Below are 23,697 nucleotides of genomic sequence, written 5' to 3' on the forward strand. Positions count from 1 at the left end.
TTCCCCATCTGTAGAAATTGTCCTTTGGGGTCACTTCTTCGGGTAAAAAGTCCCTGTCTGTCCATGTTAACAAGGGAGGTAACAATTTCCGACCAATCATTTCTTTGCCAGGTCAAATTTGCCAACTTGTAGGCATGGACAGCAGAAGGTTCGAGGCAAGTTTGAATGGCTAAGCGTGAATTTTGCTTCAGCTCGATTCTGGCCGAAGATTCCCAAGTATCCCTGAATCTAGCCAAAAAATCCACTACATTTTCGCCCCTCTTCTGTACACACCTAGTCACCTCCCCAAATTCATTATGCTGCCTTGCCGCTTGTAGAATGGCTTCCTGTCCCTGTCCTGCTAGCCATTTTTCTCTGACCGCCGGGGACCGCCAATCCCCCGTCGCATCAAATCCCAGGACTTGGAACCCACGCGTAACCGTGTTTCATGAGGTGCCGTAGGCAACCTTTAGGAGCAGATTTACATCTCCAGGTAATTAATTATAGATTTGACATGTCTGTCCTAGCCAGTTATGGAAGGCTAGAGGTTTCTTAAGGGGGTTTGGAGCTCAGCTCAAAAGGGGTCCAAGGCTTGATTACAGGAACATTTCCTACCATTATACACGGTGCTTGTATTAAACCACCGGTGGCGTCCCAGGAACTGTCTGCACTTCCGCCCTCGTCACCCTTGGTATTGGTATTGGTTTATTATGGTCACGTACCAAGGTACAGTGAAAAACCTGTCTTACATACCGATCGTACATGTCAATTCATTACACAGTGCAGTTACATTGAGTTAGTACAGAGTGCATTGAGGTAGTACAGGTAAAAACAATAACAGTACAGAGTAAAGTGTCACAGCTACAGAGAAAGTGTAGTGCAGGTAGACAATGAGGTGCAAGATCACAACAAGGTAGATCGTGAGGTCAGAGTCCATCTCAAAGTATAAGGGAACCGTTCAATAGTCTTATCACAGTGGGATAGTAGCCGTCCTTAGGCCTGGTGGTATGTGCCTTCAGGCTCCTGTATCTTCTACCTGATGGATGAAGAGAGAAGAGAGAATAACCCAGGTGGGTGGGGTCTTTGATTATGCTGGCTGCTTCACCAAGGCAGCGAGAGGTAATGACAGAGTCCAAGGAGGGGAGGCTGGTTTCCGTGATGCACTGGGCTGTGTCTACAATTCTCTGCAGTTTCTTGCGGTCCTGGGCAGAGCAGTTGCTGTACCAAGCTGTGATGCATCCAGATAGGATACTTTCTATGGTGCATCGATAAAAGTTGGTGAGTGTCAAAGGGGACATACCAAATTTCTTTAGCCTCCTGAGGAAGTCGAGGCGCTGGTGAGCTTTCTTGGCCATGGCATCTACGTGATTTGACCAGGACAGGCTATTGATGATGTTCACTCCCAGAAACTTGAAGCTCTCAACCCTTTTGACCTCAGCACCGTTGATATAGACGGGTGCATGTACACCGCCCCCTTTCCTGAAGTCAATGACCATCTCTTTTGTTTTGTTGACATTGAGGGAAAGGTTGTTGTCATGACACCATGCCACTAAACTCTCTATCTCCTTTCTGTACCCCGACTCGTCGTTGTTTGAGATACGGCCTACAACGGTGGTATCATCTGCAAACTTGTAGATGGAGTTAGAGCAGAATCTGGCCACACAGTCATGAGTATATAGGGAGTAGAGTAGAGGGCTGAGGACGCAGCCTTGTGGGGCACCAGTGTTGAGAGCAATCGTGCCGGAGGTATTGCTGCCTATCCTCACTGACTGAGTTCCGTTGGTCAGAAAGTCAAGGATCCAGTTACAGAGGGAGGTGTTGAGTCCCAGGTCTCCGAGTCTGGTGACGAGTTTGCTTGGAATTATAGTATTGAAGGCAGAGCTGTAGTCAATAAACAATAATCTAATGTAGGTGTCTTTACTGTCCAGATGCTCCAGAGCTGAGTGTAGGGCCAGGGAGATGGTGTCCGCTGTAGACCTGTTTAGGCAATAGGCCGGGATGATAGTGGTCTTCTTAAAACAGGTGGGAACCTGTAATTGAAGCAGGGAGAGGTTAAATATGTCTGCAAATACTTCCGCCAGCTGAGCAGCACAAGATCTGAGCACACAGCCAAGGACACCATCTGGGCCAGTGTTGTGAGAAAGGTTCTTTTGGTATCTTAAAGATAAAGGTCTGGACACACAGTCCTTGTAATTTAAAAATGGTTTATTATCAAAGACAAAGCGGGACAGAATGAATGGGAACAGGTGCACACACACACTCTCAAGCATGAGATCATGAATGTGGAGGGAAATCGCGACAGAGGGTGAGGTTCACACACACACACACACACACACACACGCACGCACGCGCACACACACACACACACACACACACACACACACACACAATAACTGGGTACAAATGATCAAGGAATAAACTATACAATGTTTGGACACCCTGATTCTGGACAAACATTGGCTCTTTGGTCTCGGGAGTCCTTAACTAACTGCCCTGAAGTAGTGCACAGCTTACCTCAACATCCTCGGACACAGAAAAAGAGAAAGAAAAACCAAACATGCAGCACTTTTATGCTGCTGGGGGGCTGGGTAGCCCAGCAAGGACAAAGGTGCTTTAAACAGGCCAATCCGAGTGGTCCAGCAAGACAAAGGTGTTTACCTAATGGGGCAGAGCCGGACCCCTGATTGACAGTGGTATAGCTTCCGACCTGATAGGCAATGCTATCATCCGAACATGGGGGTCAGTAGTGTTGTCACTGTCATCTGACCCCTGGCCTTTCATACCACAGCCAGGTGCTTTCCTCGTGTTCACTCTCCGGAAGACTGATCTTAAGTCCTCAATGGGTTCAGTTGCATTAGAGGCTATCGTGGTGACAATCCACTTTCCTTCTGTTCAAAATGTGCACAGAATGCGTTAAGCTCATCAGGAAGGAATGCATTGTTGTTAACTACGCAGCCCATCTTCGTCTTGTAGCCTGTTATGGCACGTAAGCCCTGCCATAACTGACAGCTGGACTGGGACTTTATTTTGAGTCGGTATTGTCTCCTGGCATTCCTGATAACTTTCCGAAGGTCATATCTCGATTTCTTGTACAGGTCACGATCATCAGACTTGTGTGCAGTAGTCCCTGACTTCAGTAGCGAGTGGATCTCCCGGTTCATCCACGGTTTCCTGTTTGGGAACACCCGTATTGTCCTCTTCGGCACACAGTCCTCCACACACTTGCTGATAAAGTGCGTGATGGTGGTGACATACTCATCTAGGCTGGCAGCTGAGTCTTTGAACATGGACCAGTCCACTGACTCAAAGCAGTCACGTAGAAACTCATTTGTTTCCTCAGACCAGCACTGCACGACTCTCTGTACTGGATCCTCCCGTTTCAGTTTCTGTTTGTATGCAGGGAGAAGGAGCACAGCCTGGTGGTCCGATTTCCCAAAGTGAGGACGAGGGGTGGCTCGGACGGTATCTTTGATGGTTGTATAGCATTGGTCAAGGGTGTTTGGGTCCCTGGTGGAGCAGGAGATGTACTGGTAGTATTTTGTTAACACACTCTTGAGGTTGGCCTGTTTGAAGTCACCTGCTATAATGAAGCGGGCCTCAGGGTATCCTGTCTCAAGGTTGTTGACCACGGAGTATAGTTCATTGAGTGCAGGCTTCATGTCCGTCTGTGGTGGGATGTAGACTGCCATCAGGACAGCTAAAGTGAACACTCTTGGCAGGTAGAATGGTCAACACTTTACCATTAGATATTCCAGGCTGGGTGAGCAGGAGCTCTCCAGGACTGTCACCTCGGAGCACCACAAGTTGTTGTTTAAGAAGCAGACCCCTCCACTCCTAACTTTGCCTGACGATTCCGTAGGGTCCATTCGATGGATTGAGAAGCCCTCAGGTTGAATGGCGCAGTCAGGTGAAGCAGGTGTGAGCCTCAACAGTCTGCTTGACCTTGCTGCTTGTTATATGGGACCTTAGCTCTAACTGGGAGCTAGAACTAGGCTCCCCTGTTTCTCCCGAAGTTTGCGGGGACTTGCGGTCCCTTTCCATACAGGGGGAGGTCTTTCTGGAGGATTTACTGCTGTGGCCACCAGAATATCATCAAACGAACGATCGGTATGATGAGTTTCGAGTTTGGGATATAATCCCACCGGGTTGGGGGGGGGGGGTGGCGCTGGGGGCGGATAGCTCTTTGGGAGTACTGCTGCTTCCAGCAGTCCTTCCGCTTTCCAAATTGCTCTTTTTGGGCTTCTCTCTTGGAGGCTGGTGTCGTTTCGCCATTTCCAGCCATTTATTAAAACAACTAATCATGTAATTATAATCCCATGTGGGGTCTCCCCCTCCCGACTCGGTATCGCTCTTCCAATACAGGATTTTCTTTAAATCAAACGATCCCCCCCCCCCACCCCCACCCCCCAGGGGCCATTCCCCGTTGGACCATCCGTAGAGATCACTGGAAACTGTTACTGAGGACCTGCTGTCTCCGGTTTCCAACCAAACCTTATCAGCGGGTGATCCGGGTGGCACGAGAGGATCTCCCAATTTGTTTCTTAACTTGTGTCTCTTTGATAATTTCATGATGCTCTCCTTTTGCAATTTTACCGGAAATTCCTCTTTATCTGGAATAGAATTCTTATTTCCCATTCTCACAGTTTGTTAATTCCGTATAGTCCCTCTTACCGCGAAACCATAAATTCTAATGATTAACTTTACTACTTAACATACAACACTATTCCTTTTTCCCTAGAGCTCTTATTCCTCTGTCCTCGAAGTCCTCAAGTTCATTTATCGTTACTTTATCTGGAGGGTATTTTCAGGTTCCTTCTTCCTCGCGTGGTCTTGCCCACCCGTCTCTCCGGGATCGGATCAGGGCGTCTCAACGCGGGTCAGCGGCCGGGTGGAACACTGTGCTCTCTTTTAATACAAATTCTCCTTTACTTTTACTCAACATTTATGTTCGGATCCCGTACAATAGAGATGCTGCCAGATTGTCAGAGAAAACTAACTCACACCATACAGACTTCCAGGCAAAGAGGTTTTATTCGTGATGTCACGGAGAGTCCAACAGGCCGAAATCGGATTACCCGCGGACTCTGAGGAGTTCTCAAAGTCCTCTCATTTATACAAGAGAGAGAAATAAGTTTTGTGCAAAGCATCTTTACATAGATAAACCCTAGGATTACAAAGGATGCTTCAGCATAATCGTGAAGGACAACAGATGCCAGTTTTGGAACTATTACTCAAGTATGGCCTTGTGAGGTCTGTCCCCGAGGCTTCTTTTAGTCAATGTAGCTGCTACTTTCAGTTCCCTAGCTCCTTTATTCTTCGTAATTACTACACACCTGCTCTCTTTGACATTACGGACTCTCCTTTGTTGCTTCTCGGGGGGGGAGGGGCTTGAGCCACGGTGTATCTTCTGCCAGGACCCACTGGTTTCACCAGTGTTGCTACTCTGCTCATCAACCTGAGCTTGTCTGCTTTCCATTCTTCTGGGAGATATAGCATACTCTGCTCTACCTTCAGCCTTCCTGCTGATCCCTCAACTCTTGAGGTTTGATCGCTTTGAAGTTCCCACGTTTTACTTTCTTAATTTTCAAATCCTACAACAACAAACTTGCAATTATATCCCACGATATCTCACAGTCCTGCCATTATGTCTTAAATCATGATTAGTAATCTTCACTGGAGCGTGAAGTGGACAGGGCTGGTGACAGTTGGTTGGAATCAGAGGTCGTCTGCCAGCTCTGCTGCAGAGGAAGTGGAGGAACCAGTTTGCTGGCCAGTCTGTTATGGAAGGTTGACACTACTAAGCAACCAAATGCTTAAATGCCCTTGGAAGTCAGTTGGTAGTGACAAGGATCACGGAATTGTGCAGCACCAGTAGCACAGGGATTCACACTGAGTCGGGGATCCATTGATTGCAATATGAATAGGGTGATCACCTCCATCAGCATAGCTGAGTGAATATTAGGAAAGACAAGGGAATAAAGAACAAAGTGAAATACAAGAAAAATTCTTTGAGTAAGATAAATTAGGAACCAAGGATCGAAGTAAAAGGGAGGAAGTTTATTATTAGCAGTAAAGAAAATGTATTGGAGAAATTAATGGGATTAAAAACCCACAATTTTTTGGACCTCATTTCCACTATCCAAGGGATGTATTAGTAATGATCCTGCAAGAGACAGAGATAAAATATGGAACTGCTGATAAGTTATCTGAACTCAACTGTCAAAGAGTTTCTAGCGTTGATTGTTAGGGAAGGACAATGTGCATTCAGAATATATTATTATCAGGCAGCGTCGTCCTGTTTTTATGAAAGGGAAACTATTCTAGGCCAACGTAGTATAGTTTTTTGAGGATGGAACAAATAGTGTTGATGAAGGGGAACCAATGAGTATACGGGTTCAATTGTAATATTTACGAGAAGTTTGCATAGGTACATGGATGAGAGAGAGGTATGGAGGGCTGTGGTCTGGGTGCAGGTAGATGGGACTAGGCAGAAAACCAGGCTGGCGTGGACTAGATGGGCTGAAGGGCCTGTTTCTGTGCTGTAGTGCTCTATGACTCTTATGACTCTATCCATACTTCCAAACAACTTAAATTATATAAATTACAGGTTCATTGACTTGGAGCAATGTGCTGGCATAGATAAGGAATGGTTAATAAACGTAAAACAGAGAGCAGGAATACATATGAATTAGGAGCAAGAGCTTATATGCAGAAGATTATGGAAGATTTGGTGGTAACCTCAGCTCCACTAACCACATTTATCAAATATCTATCTCCCTCTGTTTCCGCCGTGCTTTGAGGAAGAGAGTCCCAAAGAGTCAGAGCCTTCGGAGAGATAAAGCTTCACCTCATCTCTATCTTAATTGGGCAAACCTGTATTTTTACTTAGTCACCCCCAGTGCTAGATTCTCCTAGAAGAGGAAACATCCTCTCCACATCCGCCCAAAAAGCCCTGCCAGGATTTTATGTTTCAATCAAGACCCTTCTCACTCTTCTAAACTTCAGCAGCTACAAACCTAGCCTGTTCAACCTTTCTTCTGAAGACAGGCCACCCATGCCACTGAAATGCTTCCATTACAAATAAGCCAGTCAGGAATGTAGACATTGCTCTGTATGTGACTTCACCAACATTTTATCTAAAAAGCACAACTTTCCTACTTTTGTATTCAATTTCCCTAGCAATGAACAATAACAAGTGGATCGTTTACTGGCTGGCTGCCTGTTACTTATGGAATATCAGTTATTAACTAACGTCTTTATTGAGATATAGTATCCAAGTTTACTGACAATGAAGTTAGTAGGCAAGTAAGATGGATGAGGGACACATAAAGTTTGCAATGGAGTCTAGGCATATCAAATGAGTGGGAAAAAGTTGGTAGATGGAGTATAATGTTGGGGAATAGGACACTATTCATTTTGGCAGGAATTATAGAAACAAAATGTTGGTGTTGAGAGAGATCTGGCTATCCTTGCACAGTAAGCACCATATCTCGCATACAGCACACAGTAAGGAAAGTACATGATATATCAGCCTCTATTACATGGAGAATAATGCCCGTAAGTTAAGAAGGCTCGCTGCAATTGTAAAGGTTCTTTGGGACCCTTGTGCCAAGGGAAAGTTATGGTTGTTTTGGAAACAGTGTAGGAGAAATTGGTAGGATGAGCCAATACTTGCTCAATTTTAAAGGAATAAGTGATCTCAATGAAACACATAAAATTCTGTGAGGGCTTCATCGGGTAGGTGCTGAGAACGTAGAACTAGGGAGTACGTTCTTAGAATAAGAAATTTCTTTACTCAGAAGGTGTGAACCACAGAGGGAAGTGGATGTTCAGGCATTGAGAATATTCAAAATCAATGCAAGTTTGGGCTCAAAGGGAATCAAAGAATATGGGAATGTGGACACAGCACATAACTTCAGCTCTGACCTTATGAGAAGTGCAGTGGATTTAAGGATAGGGTGGCTCACTTCTACTCCAACTTCTTACATTCATATTTTCCAACATTTGCTTGCCATTTATTTTTTCAAAGGATTTCTTTATTCAGTGACAAGAACTTGAAGAGTATCGAGGTGGATAAGTCCCCAGATCCCAATGGGATATATCCCAGATTTATGAAAGACGCAAGAGAGGAGATTGCTGGGGCCTTGACAAAGATTTTGTATCCTCACTAGCAATAGCCGAGGTCCAGGAGGACTGGAGAGTAGCCAGTGTTGTTCCTTTGTTCAATAAGTGAAATAGGGATAATCCAGGAAATTATCGGGCAGCGAGCCTCACTTCAGTGATAGGGAAACTACTGGAGAGGATAGAATTTACGCACATTTGGAAAAACATGGCCTGACTAGGGACAGTCAGATGGCTTTGTGTAGGGCAGGTCATGTCTTAAAAACTTCATTGAGTTTATTGAGGAGTTGACAAAGGTGATTGATGAGGGTAGGGCAGTGGATGTTCTCTACACAGATTTTAGTAACATGTTTGACAAGGTCCTTCATGGTAGGCTGATTCAGAAGGTTAAGATGCATGGGATCCACAGAGACGTGGTAGTTTGGATTCAGAATTGGCTTGCCCATAGAAGACAGAGGGTAGTGGTGGCAGAGTGCTATTCTGATTGGAGCTCTGTGACCAGTGATGATCTGCAGGGATGAGTGCTGGGACCTCTGTTGTTTGTGATTACACATAAAAGACTTGGATGCAAAGTAGATGGGTGGGTTAGTAAGTTTGCAGACAATACAAAGATTGGTAGAGTTGAGGACAGTGCAGAGGGTGCCAAAGGATAGAGCAGAATATATATCAGTTACAGATATGAGCAGAGAAATGGCAGATGAAATTTAATCTAAGCATGTGTGAGGTGTTGCAGTTTGGGAGGTCCAATCTAAGGGGTGAGTATTGGAATGGCAGGACCCTTAACAGTATTGATGTACAGAGGGATCTTGGGATTCAAGTCCATTGCTCACTGAAAGTGGCCAAGCAAGTAGATAGGGTGGTGAAGAAGGCATGATTGCCTTCATTGGTAGGGGCATTGAGTATAAGAGTCAGGAAGTCATGTTGCAGCTCTATAAAACTTTGGTTAGGCCACACTATGTGTATTGTGTGCAATTCTTGTTTCCCCATTACAGGAAGGATGTGGAGATTTTGGAAAGGGTACAGAAGAGGTTTACAAGGATGCCATTTGGATTAGAGGGTGTGAGCTATTAGGAGAGGTTGGACAAACTTGGGTTGTTTTCTCTGGAGCGGCAGAGGCTGAGGGAAGACCCAATAGAAGTTTATAAGATTATGTGCGGCATAGATAGGATGTACAGTCAGAATCATCTTCCCACGACAGGTCACTCATTTAAGGTTGGGGTGGGAAGTTTAAAGGAGATGTGCAGGGCAAGTTTTTTACACAAAGGGTGGTAGGTGCTTGGAACAGGCTGCCGGGGGATTGGTGGAAGCAGATATGATAGTGGCATCTAAGAGGCTATTAGATACATGAATATGCAGGGAGTGGAAGGATATGGATCATGTACAGGCAAAAGAGATTTAGTTTAATTTAGCATTGTGTTCAGCACAGACATTGTGGGCTGAAGGGCTTGTTCCTGTGCTGTACTGTTCTATGTACTCTGATTTAGTGCATAAATTAAATATAATGAACACGTTCTTAATTATCAAGCAAAGTTAAAAAGAATGGGCGAATGAAATTGCACATCTTTCTGGGCTGGGTCAGTCAGCAGTAATATATCTCAAATAAGAGCCAGGAGAATTTGTTTCCTTTTATTATCAATACTACAACAATGAAGCCAAGGAAGGTCAAGGATTGTCAATCTCATGGCCATCAAAACATAAGAACAAAGGAAGGAGAGTGGTTCATTCAGAATCTCAAGCCTGCTTTGTGTTCCACTACATCTTGACAGGTGTCTCTCTTAACTCCCTTTATCCTGCTTAATTCCAATTCTCGTGATATTTTTGCTTGATAAAAATCTATCAATCTCAATTTTGAAATTTCCGACAGTTTTTTTCTGGGGAAAGACTTCCAGATTCCAGTTAGCCTCTGCATGAAGGAATGCTTCTTGAAATTATTTCTCGATTGCTATTTGGAATTTGGAATTTTGTGGCCAGGGTTCCTTGTCTGGATACCCACGTGAAGGAGCAATTTTGCCTTATCTATCGAATCCTTTTATCTTCTTCAACACATCAGACAGGATTTTGTGATAAGAATGAAGAAAAACAATTAGTGTTCGCTCTCATCACTTCCTAAAATTGTCAGCAACTTGGGATTTCCATGAGTCCCAATGCATAAATCTTGAATTTGCCATCAGTGATTCAACACGCCACCTGTTGGCTGTACTCTGACATTGAAATAGTCATGATGATCAACAAGGGAGCAAGAACCTGCATCATTTTCCTTGTATTTACAAAAGTAGATCACACAAAGGTCTTGCCCCAGTTTTAAAGAAGGCACAAGAGGTGTTTTCCCATAAAGGAAGAAGCTTCTAATGGAACAATACAGCTGCAGGTAGAAGATTTTGTTTAAAAAGCATTGTTAATTTAAATGAGATTTCCGAAAAAAAATCTTTCCCCTTGGCATTTAATTTGAAAGGACCTTTTTAATAATCTTCCTACATCTTATTTATTTATTTACATTTTTTTGATTGGTTGTTAATTTGGAGTTATTAGAATTTTTTTGCAAATGTTTAATACTTATAAAGTTTCTGAAATATATCCAAATATTTTTATATTATAAATTTGTGGGTGTTGCTAATTTGACCACCACACATAATGTTACTTTTTTTAATCCCCCGGGACAACAACATCAAAGATAGTCAACCGACTTTTTTTCCAAGATCATGCTGGAGAATTGCTGAAGGTAAGTGTGCAACTTTTAATTGAGGTTTTGAGCAACCTCAATCTGTCCAGCTCCTATGAAGGGTCACAGACCTGAAATGTCAACTCTGTTTCTTTTTCCACAGATGCTGCCTGACCTGCTGAATGTTTCCTGTTTTTATTTCAACTTTTCAACATCTGCAGCTTTTCTTTCCATTTGGAACAACCGCCGTTGGCTCACCATTGACTACGATATGTGAACTATCAAGTACATTACTTCTTAACCCTCCATATGGTAAACAATGTAAACCAAGTCTAGGCAAGCAAGCTATTTTCAAGTTTAACCTTTAATGCTTTGGTGTCATAATCCTTCACTCATCCTCTTCAATCTTGGATACTTTTGTGGTGGTCACTATAAACAAAAGCCTGAGTGACAGAGATCTGTTCCTCCCTCTTATGGTACGCAAGGTAATAATGTCCTGGATTTCCTGAGAAATGCCAAAGTTCCATATATAACTGTTGGAATTTTCCCATGTAACTGTTGGAAAGTTCAGGACTAACACAGAAATCCCAGCTTCCTGATAGGTCCATGCTGCTGCCATTCAAATTGTCCAACATTAGGCTCCACCTGGTGAAGCCTTTCAGCAATTATGGTGGAAAATTTGGGGACTGAACTGCTTCTCAGGGTCAGTGACCGCTTTCATTGGCATAGAGAGGAACAGGTGCAAGGGAGAGAGGAAAGTTTCAGGTTTTTAATAATTAATAGTTGATTTAAACCTTTTAAGCGTATTAAATTGCTTTTAAGATGTTTCTATTATTTGTTTTTAGTAAATCTGTTTGACAGATTTGACCACGAGTTCAGCCCGAGGCGTGGCTTAACTGGCAGACAAAGTACATTGGGAGCTCACTTAGTTCTCAGGGTGTATGGCCAGGAACTAGGGCACGAATAAAATCAACATTAAAAGGGGATATCACAGGATTACATAAAGAGAGATGCATTACTGACTGTGATGCTGTGCCAGGAATCTGGCGTGAACCCTGCCCTCTCTGTTGCTCTGCCAAAAACATGTACACTGGTGTTTAAGCTTGTTACCGCAGAGAAATGTTCAGACCGGGGAGAATGTTCAGATGAACAGTGAGAAGAGGAGAAGGCAGCTCCCATCACATCCAGCAGAGGGCGATGAGAGAGCCTGTAGGATCTGGGCAGTCTTTCAACATGCAGAACATCCACTGCCAAACCGAACAATAGCCTGTGCCAGCCAGGGGCAGGCCTGAGCCACACACGTTAGTGCTGCACTGCTGCTCCACCTCCCCATAGACTGCCCGACCCCAGCCTCACAGACAGCCTCCCCACACCGAGCCGTGGGTACTTCATAGCTGTGAGAGCACCAGGGGAGGACAGGGTTTGCTCTGGGTCCCCATCTGGTAGCGTGCAGCCTGAGCAGATGTCTGCGTTAAAGAACAGGGGCTTGTGCTTGTGAGTGCTTGGACTGGAAGACTTAGAGTGCTACACTGAATTGTCATTCTGTTGCGATGCACTGGCTGGGGTACCGGTGCATTTCTGTTGGATCTGCAGCCAGAAGGTCATGTCCTACATAAACTCTTGGTGATCACTTCTGAACTAGCTTTGGTCAGGAAGTTGTCACAGTGAGAGTTGCTCAAGGTAAGGGCAGGTTTATTGCGTAAGTGAGTGGCAATGGTAGGGACCTCCTCACACCCACAAAATTCATTGATTTTTATTTTCCCGGAGTTCAGCAGGATTATTCCCAATGACAATTTGAGGAAAATCTTAGACATGCTTGGAGAACAGCATGTGATCAGCAATTTTCAAAATGCATTTACTAAGGTGACACGTGGGTGGCTTGGAAATAGGATTATGATACATTCAGTGGATGGGAGAGGTTGTTGATTAAGTTGTGTTTGGCTATTAATATTAGAGAAAAAGGTGTGGTGCGATGTAAAAGGGGCTGCCCATAACGAACGAATTCATTCTTAGTGCAAATCATTCTTTAATTTAGTCCTGTTTCCTCTTCTTCCCCGAGCACACTTTGACAAGTAAAGTTTTTAGCAATTTAAATGCAAGATAAAGGAAAAGCCCCACGAAAACCAGAACAATGACAAACACATCCAGTAAGTAGTACTGATAGAATGGCAGCTCATTACCCGCGGATCTAAAATGAGCAGCCCCTCGGTGCCTTATTGTGTATTCAACCCAGAAAACAGCCAGCTCCTTTGGCTCCACTGGAACATCTCTGTGCAAGGCAGATATTCGTTTCATGTTCTCCCCATAGGAAGGGGTCTCGATGACGGTCTTGACTGCCTGGAAAACATCGTCTCTTTTCAAGTGAGCCAAATCTAACATGACCGCAGCTCCTCGGGTTTTGAGACGCAGAAGGTTATCATATTGATCAAATAAGATTGGGATGCCAACCACGGGGACCCCGTGGTAAATGGCCTCATAAATCCCATTTTCCCCACCGTGACTGATGAACGCTCTTGTCTTCGGATGACCCAGCAGATCATTTTGAGGAAGCCAGCTCATTATCTTAGTGTTGTTCCCTAAGGTTGAGGGCAGTCTTCCAGTAAACCGCCAGATCACCCTCTGAGGGAGTCGGGCTAGTCCCGCCGCGACTTCACTCGCCAGCTCTGGTGGAAGGAAGCCCACCACACTTCCTAAGGAGAAGATCACCACGCCATCCTCGCCAGAACTGTCCATGAACCGCTGCAGTTCAGCAGGGAGCGGTCGACCCCGGCTGCACTGAAAACCTCCGATGTAAACCAGGTTTGGCACGGTCGGCCGAGGATACTCAAAGGCAAAGTCAACCTTCATTAGCACGATATCAGCCTTTTGATAAAGTTCTTCCACCGTAATGTCACTATTGAGGTAAAGCTGGCACAGTTTGTTGTAAACTGGGTAAATGTGGAAGTTGTTCATGTATCTCGATATTCCATATATCAACACGTTCCTCAATCTGTCCAAAAGCAACATCCTGTCGCTCAGGCGTGAACTTATCATGGGCACAAAAGAAAGTGGCGACGGGGCTAAATTAAAGTGGAGGTCCCCGGCTATCATCCACCTGCCAAGAAGCACCAACGGCTTCTCAAGTACATGGGCCATCATGACACCGGCTACATGGTAAGGGTCGGCCAAAATCAGATCAAAACCTCCAGCTTTGAGTCGACCCATCAGTGCGCGATCCTCAAACATTGCCTGAACGGCCGGGATAGTCACTTCAATATTGATGTAGAATAAGGCGCACAAGCTGCGGAGAGCGGAGATACTGGAGAGGAAACCATCTTCCACGTAGAGATAGTTGAAGACAATGTCATGGATTTCGCTTTGACTAAGGGCTTTACGTGCCTGACCTGCGGGAATGCGGATCGTTTCCACGGTGAAATCTTCGGAGGTCGCCTCAATCCTCAGCGAGTCGTTGTTCCTCAGCACCGTGACCTGATGCTCCCTCTGCACCAGTTCCAGGAGCAGGGATTTCATGATGATCCAGTGGCTCCAGTCCGTGGGGACGGCGAGGATCCTGGCAGCTTCTGGGCCCGGACTCCTTGCGGAAAAGAACAGCAGAAGTGCCAGAAAAACCGCTCTGCTTTTAGTTGACATTTTCGGCCACGAATCTCAACCAGAATAATGGTTGTTTCCCGATGCTGAATCTTACAGTGCTTGGGTAAAATGACACTACCTGATCAGATATTCTTGTTGACTACCACTAAACAATTCACATTTGAACTGTCAATAAAACCACTTTTGTTGTTATGTAAATGAAAGGTTTAACGGAAATTCTAGACGAGTTGTTTTATACATTAAAACCGGTTCTCTGGCGAGACATAGAAAAATTCCTTGGCGCTACAGCTGCGTTGGGGGTGTGTTTTTTCATATGTCCTTGGAAGTTAACGGCATTATGGATTCATTCTGGACGATCCAGCTGACAATTGTCTTTGCAGTTTCTTGGAACGTGCGGCCTCAGTTACTCTGGCGACAATGAAATACAGACCGTGGTTCCGGAGGAGCGGCGCTCGCCAGTGGTCCTCTGCTCTCATGATGCACATCTGGCGAACTGACTTATTCGTGTGTCGCTTCTCACCCGCCAATGTACAAAGGATGAGCTCACGATTTACTTTTGAATAGCTACCTGATCGAAACTTGTTCGAGGCAAAGATTAAAATAGCTTGATTTTCTGCCAATGCCAGTTATTTGTGAGAAAGTCACTCCAAAAACGTTACTGCGAACCTTGCTCCTCTTGTGATTTTCTTATGCACCCTCGGGCCTTCTGTGCCCAATAATGGGGTCTGCATCGTCACTGCTGAGATTGTCACTTATGATAACCTGGAGGAGGCCGCACCTCCCATCCCCTCCAGCAGACCCATGAATCTTTCACACTCTGATGTCTGGCAGGATGCTTTTTCGTTCTGACAGAAAAATTTGACCTTCACAGTTGTAAGTACAAGTGTATTTACAAGTTTTGTGCTATTATGCGCGCCCTGGTTTCCTTGTTGTGTTTCCCAGTGGCTTTTGGCTGACATAACTTAAAAATACATACCCCTGTTTAGACTTCGATTTGTTAAGTTTACCGAGATCACGCAACTGAATCAGAATCAGATTTATTATCACTGACTTGGATGACGTGAAATTTGTTGATTTGCGGCAGCAGCTCTGTGCAAAGGCATAACATTACCATAACTTGCAAAATAACTAAAGTGCAAATATAAAGATATGACGAAGAAGTGTTCATGGGTTCATGGACCGTTCAGAAATCTGATAGGGGAGGGGAAGACGCTGTTCCTGAAACTTTGAGTGTGGGTCTTCAGGCTCCTGTACCTCCTCCCTGATGGTAGTAATGAGGGCACGTCCTGGATGGTAAGGGCCCTTAGTGATGGATGCTGCCTTTTTGAGGCACCGCCTCTTGAAGATGTCCTGGATGGTTGGGAGGGTTGTGCCCGTGATGGAGCTGGCTGAGTCTACATACCAGGCAGTGATGGAACCAGTCAGAATGATCTCTGCCATACATCCATGGAAATCTATAAGTGTTGTGCTGTCAGAAAAAAACTAATGCACACCATACAAACTTTGAGGCAAAGAGGTTTTATTCGTGATATCAATACTCCAAGTGCGGCCTCACCAGCACCCTGTACAACTGCACCATGACCTCCCAACTACTATACTCAATGCCCTGACTGATGAAGGCCAGTGTGCCAAACGCCTCCTTCACCACCCTGTCTACCTGTGACTCCACTTTCAGTGAACCATGTACTTGTGCTCCAAGGTCCCTTTATTCTACAATACCCCCCAAAGGGCCCTGCCATTCTGTGACAATGTAGCATTTCCTCAGTACTGGCCCTCTGACAGCGAAGCACCCCTTCAATACAGCTCCTCTGACAGTGAGGCAATTGTTCAGTGATGTCTCCAAGAGTGAGGCTGCCCATCAGTACTGCCCTCCTGACAATGAGGCACTCCCTCAGGTCCACTCCTCTGACAATACAATGCTCCTTAGACCTCCCCATTCCCGCACCGACCTGTCTGTCCACTTTTCCCTCACCTCCTGATCCAGTTGGCCCCCATCACTGTGTCTCTTTCCCATCCCCCCTCCTTCTCCATTTGCCCATCACTCACACACCCCTGGGAGAGGGAAAAGAGAAAAGGGACAGAGGGGGAGCAGTTAAGTTGGAGGGAGAATTCAATGTTCATGCCGCCAGGTTGGAGACTAGCCAGGCAGAATATGAGGTGTTGTTCCTCCAGTTTGTGTTTGGCCTCAAGTTGGCAGTAGAGGAGGCCAAGGACAGACAAGTCGGTGTGGGAATGGGGAGGTCTAAGGAGCATTGTATTGTCAGAGGGGTGGACCTGAGGGAGTGCCTCACTGTTGGAGGGGCAGTACTGAGGGAGAGCCTCACTCTTGGAGAGTCATCACTGAACAAGTGTCTCACTGTCAGAGGAGCTGTACTGAAGGGGTGCCTCAGTGTCAGAGGGCCAGTACTAAAGAAATGCCACATTGTCACAGAACGACAGGGCCCTGGGGAGTATTGTAGAATAAAGGGACCTTGGAGCACAAGTACATGGTTCACTGGAAGTGGGGTCACAGGTAGACAGGGTGGTCAAGAAGACGTTTGGCACACTGGCCTTCATCAGTCAGGGCATTGAGTATAGTAGTTGGGAGGTCATGATGCAGTTGTACAGGGTGCTGGTGAGGCCACACGTGGAGTATTGTGTTCAGTTTTGGTCACCCTGCTTTAGGAAAGATATTATTAATTTAGAAAGAGTGCAGAAAAGATTTACAAGGATGCTGCCGGGGCTTGAGGGACTGAGTTATATGGAGAGGTTGGACAGGCTAGGACTTTATTCCTTCAAGTGTAGGAGACTGAGAATTGATCTTACAGAGGTGTATAAAATCACGAAGGGCATAGATAGAGTGAATACATTCAGTCTTTTTCCCAGAGTTGGGTTATCAAGAATTAGAGGCCATAGGTTTAAGGTGAGAGGGGAAAAATTTAAGAGGAACATGAGGGGCAACTTTTTTACACAAAGGGTGGTACGTATGTGGAACGAGCTGCAGGAGGAAGTGGCTGAGGCAGGTACAGTAACAACTTTTAAAAGCCAGTTGGACAGGTACATAGATTGCAAAGGGTTAGAAGGTTATGGGCCAAATGCTGGCAAGTGGGACTAGCTTGGATGGGGCATCTTGGTCAGTATGGACCAGTCGGTCCAAAGGGCCTGTTTCAGTGCTATATGACTCAATATCACGGAAAGTCCAACAGGCCAACATCGGATTACCTGGGGACTCTAAGGAGCTCTCAAAGACCCTCTCATTTATACAAGAGAAAAAAACAAGTTTTTTGCAAAGCATCTTTACATAGACAAACCGCATATGGGGTACCACATAGGCCGGATAGCAACAACTGGTCCAGTTCGTGGGAAGCCAAGGATAGGCCTTAGTACCACATACTCAGTACGTTTCATGAAATGCCCACAGCAGGGTGCTAGGTCGGGTATTATTAAACTCATACTTACTGCTTCCCATGGGTGTAGCATGTGGGCTGTCTGGCTGACACATGCACTCATGGCCTTTCCTAGGTTGGGGGGATCCCAGGTACCGGGGCAGATACCACCCATCAAAGGTGGTCTCCATCTGGCGACGAATGATACTTGGATCATCCTTCTTTTGTATCTGAATAGACCTAGCTCGCCATGGGACCATCATGGGTACCGACCTTTTTGGTGTCCCTGCACCCCTCCCCTCCCTGGCCCTCATTCCGCCATTCCCGTCCTTTCTTACGGGGCGTTGTTGTACTCTACCTGATCCGTTATTAAATTTCCTCCAAGCCTCCATCTCAGGGAAGGTGAAAGGGGCTGGCTCAGGAGGGATATCTTCACCAGAATGGGAGGGCCCCCTTGCACAGACCCAACAGCTCGACTGATTTGTTCTCAACGCGTACTCGTAACTGAGACGCAGAAAGGAATAGTAGAATCCCATCAGTCCAAAAATCAGGAGCACAGTCCACAGGCGTGCGGACCCCATTGCTAATTTCCTTGAAGTTCCAATTTCTCAGCCAGGCATTCATCTGCCAAATCATCCTATTCTTACCCTCACTGGCACATGGCACAGGCAGCAATCCAGCGATTATTACCCCTGAGGTCCTGCTTTTTAGCTTCCTACCTAATTCCCTATATTGCCTCTTCAGGACCTCATCTCTTTTCCTACCTATGTCATTGGTACCAATATGTACCACGACCTCTGGCTGTTCACCCTCCCCCTTCAGAATGTTGTGGACCCGATCCAAGACGTCCCTGACCCTGGCACCAGGAAGGCAACATACTATCCGGGAGTCTCTTTCACGTCCACAGAATCTCCTGTCTGCCCCCCTTACTATGGAATCCCCTATCACTACCACCCTTCTCTTCCCCCCCACTTCCCTTCTGCGCCACACGACCAGGCTCAGTGACAGGGACCTGGTCTCTGCGGCTTTCCTCTGCTGGGCCATTCCCCCCCCAACAGTATCCAAAGCGGTATACCTGTTATTGAGGGGAACAGCCACAGGGGTACTCTGCACTACCTGCCGTCCTTCTCCTGACAGTCACCCAGCTACCCGCCTCCTGCAGCTTCGGAGTGACTGCCTCCCTGTAGCTCTCGTCTATGTACTCCTTGGTATCCCGTAGGAGCCGAAGGTCATCCAGCTGCAGCTCCAGTTCCCTAACACGGTCTGTAAGGAGCTGCAGCTGGATGCACCTTGTGCAGATGTACGTAGTTATCAGGGAGACTGGGTGTCTCCCAGAACTCCCACATCCCACAAGCTGAACACACACCTGACCCTGGAGCCATTCTCACTGCTCTGCACTACAGGCAACACCAAATCAAAGAAAGAAAGAAACTTACCAGAGACTTACCTTTGCCTCTTCTCCCCAAAGCCTCTCAAACCAAAGCCTCAACTCCTCACTCCAACACTAACTCTAACACTGGCCACTCTAACACTGACCAGGTTAGCAAACAGGGCCACATGTTGTATGGGTTTCCCGGGACTGGTGATGAACCCCCTATGTTGCCACGAAGCCCCGAAGTCATGTACCACCCCAAAGGCATACTGTGAAGTGGTATATATGTTTGCTGTTCTATCCTTGGAGTGTATACATGCTCGGGTGAGTGCAAAAATCTCCGCAGCCTGGGCGGATGTTCTGGGGGGGCAGTGCGCAAGCTTCCAGAATGGAGTGACCACTGAGTATCCGGCCATAGTGGCGGTGTCATAGGGACGATGTGAAGCACCGTCAGTGAAAAGCACAAGGTCTGGGTTATCCAGGGGGGTGGATTGAACATCCAGGAGAGGGGAAGAGGCCGAATCAACAAGAATCAACATGTCCTCCTTCCTTCTCCTCTTCCCACTCGGGGAGGAGAGTGGCGGGGTTGAGGGCTGGTGCTTGGCAGAAGGAAAGTTTAGGTTTGGATAACAGCGTGACCTCATACCCTGTTCGTCTTGCAGCAGTGAAATGTTGTGTGGCTGCTGAATTGAGTAGCAGCAAGACTGCACGTGGTGCCCAAATAACACAGGGATGGCCCAGAACAATGGGAGTGGATTTTTCTACCATTACAGCGGTGGCAGCTACAGTCCTAAGGCACGCAGGCATTCCCCTAACCACTGGCAGAAGTTGCACTGAATAGTAGGCTACCGGTCTCTTTCGGCCTCCGTGCTCCTGTGTCAATATGCCAGTGGCGAATCCCTCCTTTTCGCCCACATAATGCGCAAAAAGTTTTCTGTAATCAGGGATTCCAAGGGCTGGTGTCTTCATAATGGCTTCCTTTAGTAGTCCATAAGCTTGGACCCTCTCCTTGGTCCATACTATGTTGGTCGGCCCGATTTGGAGCGTGGACTGTCGGAGGATAGAGTCCATCTGGCGGTACTTGGGTATCCATTGTCGGCAATAGTTCATCATACCCAGAAAGGACAGCATTTCTCTCCTGTTTTTGGGTCGAGCTGAGTGTAGTATAACGTTAACCCCTTTGAGGCTGGCATCTGCGAGTGCCATCAGCGAGGATATATCCCAAGCACTGGACTGTGGTTTGGCGGCAGAGACCCGGTGTCCTTTCTTGGCTAGATGGCATAGCGGGGCTACAGTGTCACGCCGGCCATCGTCATATGACGGGGAGGCTATGAGCAGATCGTCGGCGTACTGGAGCACCGTGCTTTTGCCTGGGAGGGTGATCTCACTCAAGTCCCTCCGGACCACTGCAGTGTAAACACCCGGACTCTCAGTGTACCCCTCGGGAAGCCTGGTCCGTGTGTACTGCCCGCCACCGTAGGTGCAAGCAAAAAGATATTGGCTGGCCGAATGCAGGGGAATGGAGAAGAACGCAGAGCAGAGGTCAATTACTGTGTCGTACGTCAAATCAGCAGAGGAGGGGAGGAAAGAATAAAATTAGTGTCAGGGACTACAGGGGTGACCGGGACCACTATCTGGTTGATGGCTCTAAGGTCCTGGATGAAACGCCATTCATCTTTGCGTCGCAGTTTGGGAATGGGCAAAATAGGTGTGTTGCATGGACTCTGGGTTGGATATAAGACGCCTTGTTCTAGCAGGGCGGTTATAACCGGTTTAGTTCCTGCCTCAGCCTTTTCCGACAGGCGATACTGTTTTATGCATGGCAACGGCGCACAGTGTTTCATTTTAACCCGGTGTGGAGCTGCAGAGACCAGTAGGCCGACATGGTTTTTATGCTTTGCCCATAGGGTATCAGGTAATTCCCGGGGGAGGAGCGGGGAGCAGTCGGTGGGGGAGGTTGGAACCCCAAAAATTCTGTCTCCCACTCTCCTTGGGCTTTCTGAATAAATCCAGAGTGTGCAGGCAGCACCCCTGTGTGAAAGGAGCCTGCCTGGGTCCCCGCAGTAGTGAGGTAGAGAGGCGTCTCTTTCTGCAGGGACTCTACCATAGGGCTTATCTGCTCAGGGTGGCTGGTGGCATGACGGCGAGGGTGACATGAGGGACTGATTTTAGTCCCATGACGAACAATGCTTCTTGGGTTGGCATTAACTCCACCTCAGCCCCCACTCCCAAGGGACTGAAGAAGAAGATCCATCCGCTGAACTTACTGTTATGTTCAGGCAGGAATGGGCTTTGGATACATATGCGCCGGTCTCCTGGGTGTTGGTAAACGATGCGGTACAATGGACACGCTGCAACAGCCTGCACGTAAGGATCAAGTAGAGCAGATAGCAAAGGCACCCTTCAGCAGAGTTGCCGAAGGCGACAGATAACCACATCAGGCCTCGCTCAAATGGATTATAGGGCAACTGCCAGGAGTAGAGCACTGCGGCTTTTTGTTCCAGGGCCGTTATTTTGTGCCTCAACATCTGGTGCGCTCTTCCTACGGAAGCCTCGGGCAGCTGGAGGTACAATCCTTGTGGGGTACAGTGAATTGTGGCTCCCAATTTGCAGAGGGCCTGTCTTCCAAGGAGACTAACAGACGAATTTTCTGCTATCACAAATAACTCATCTACTACCAATCCCCCTAGTGTAATGGGGACTGGTTGGGAGAGAGGTTCCACCACGGGGATTCCGGCAACTCCAATGGTAGAAACCCTGTGGGAGCTCAAAGAAAGTGTCATGAAGGGGGTACAGATGAAAGAGTTGCTCCAGAATCGATCAACAGGTCCACTAGTCTTCCACCCACCTCAAATGATACTATAGGGTCATCCTCTGGCTGGGTCGAGAGTCTGATCATGGCCGCCTGCACCGCTATCCTCCCTGGCACCCCTATTCGTTTTGAGGAAAGGGGTTGTTTACAGAGAATGGGGCCCGGATCGCTGGTGCTCATTCTGGTGGGCCTTGAGCAGGGGCCTCTGATCGACATTCCCGCGCCCAATGTCCTTTCTTCCATCAAGCATCATTTTGCTTGTCTCTCCAGGGTCCCCTTCACCTCTCGCGGCCTCACCCACTATCCCTTTCCCCATCTGTAGAAATTGTCCTTTGGGGTCACTTCTTCGGGTAAAAAGTCCCTGTCTGTCCATGTTAACAAGGGAGGTAACAATTTCCGACCAATCATTTCTTTGCCAGGTCAAATTTGCCAACTTGTAGGCATGGACAGCAGAAGGTTCGAGGCAAGTTTGAATGGCTAAGCGTGAATTTTGCTTCAGCTCGATTCTGGCCGAAGATTCCCAAGTATCCCTGAATCTAGCCAAAAAATCCACTACATTTTCGCCCCTCTTCTGTACACACCTAGTCACCTCCCCAAATTCATTATGCTGCCTTGCCGCTTGTAGAATGGCTTCCTGTCCCTGTCCTGCTAGCCATTTTTCTCTGACCGCCGGGGACCGCCAATCCCCCGTCGCATCAAATCCCAGGACTTGGAACCCACGCGTAACCGTGTTTCATGAGGTGCCGTAGGCAACCTTTAGGAGCAGATTTACATCTCCAGGTAATTAATTATAGATTTGACATGTCTGTCCTAGCCAGTTATGGAAGGCTAGAGGTTTCTTAAGGGGGTTTGGAGCTCAGCTCAAAAGGGGTCCAAGGCTTGATTACAGGAACATTTCCTACCATTATACACGGTGCTTGTATTAAACCACCGTTGGCGTCCCAGGAACTGTCTGCACTTCCGCCCTCGTCACCCTTGGTATTGGTATTGGTTTATTATGGTCACGTACCAAGGTACAGTGAAAAACCTGTCTTACATACCGATCGTACATGTCAATTCATTACACAGTGCAGTTACATTGAGTTAGTACAGAGTGCATTGAGGTAGTACAGGTAAAAACAATAACAGTACAGAGTAAAGTGTCACAGCTACAGAGAAAGTGTAGTGCAGGTAGACAATGAGGTGCAAGATCACAACAAGGTAGATCGTGAGGTCAGAGTCCATCTCAAAGTATAAGGGAACCGTTCAATAGTCTTATCACAGTGGGATAGTAGCCGTCCTTAGGCCTGGTGGTATGTGCCTTCAGGCTCCTGTATCTTCTACCTGATGGATGAAGAGAGAAGAGAGAATAACCCAGGTGGGTGGGGTCTTTGATTATGCTGGCTGCTTCACCAAGGCAGCGAGAGGTAATGACAGAGTCCAAGGAAGGGAGGCTGGTTTCCGTGATGCACTGGGCTGTGTCTACAATTCTCTGCAGTTTCTTGCGGTCCTGGGCAGAGCAGTTGCTGTACCAAGCTGTGATGCATCCAGATAGGATACTTTCTATGGCGCATCGATAAAAGTTGGTGAGTGTCAAAGGGGACATACCAAATTTCTTTAGCCTCCTGAGGAAGTCGAGGCACTGGTGAGCTTTCTTGGCCATGGCATCTACGTGATTTGACCAGGACAGGCTATTGATGATGTTCACTCCCAGAAACTTGAAGCTCTCAACCCTTTTGACCTCAGCACCGTTGATATAGACGGGTGCATGTACACCGCCCCCTTTCCTGAAGTCAATGACCATCTCTTTTGTTTTGTT

The 23,697-nt window shown here is 46.8% G+C and overlaps 1 protein-coding gene across 1 annotated transcript; it reads right to left on the minus strand.

Annotated features, from left to right (window-relative positions):
* Positions 1-12,790: 12,790 nt before the first annotated feature.
* Positions 12,791-22,152, minus strand: LOC127573270 (UDP-glucuronosyltransferase 2C1-like). The gene is made up of 4 exons (XM_052021318.1): positions 22,049-22,152; positions 19,937-20,588; positions 18,152-18,219; positions 12,791-14,333 (listed from the first exon to the last, which is right to left on the minus strand). Exons 1-4 carry the CDS (start codon positions 22,150-22,152, stop codon positions 12,791-12,793), a joined length of 2,367 nt encoding a protein of 788 aa, XP_051877278.1.
* Between the last annotated feature and the right edge of the window lie 1,545 nt (positions 22,153-23,697).

Source organism: Pristis pectinata, chromosome 8 (genome assembly GCF_009764475.1).
Source record: "Pristis pectinata isolate sPriPec2 chromosome 8, sPriPec2.1.pri, whole genome shotgun sequence".
In the NCBI taxonomy this organism is placed as follows: Eukaryota; Metazoa; Chordata; class Chondrichthyes; order Rhinopristiformes; family Pristidae; genus Pristis; species Pristis pectinata.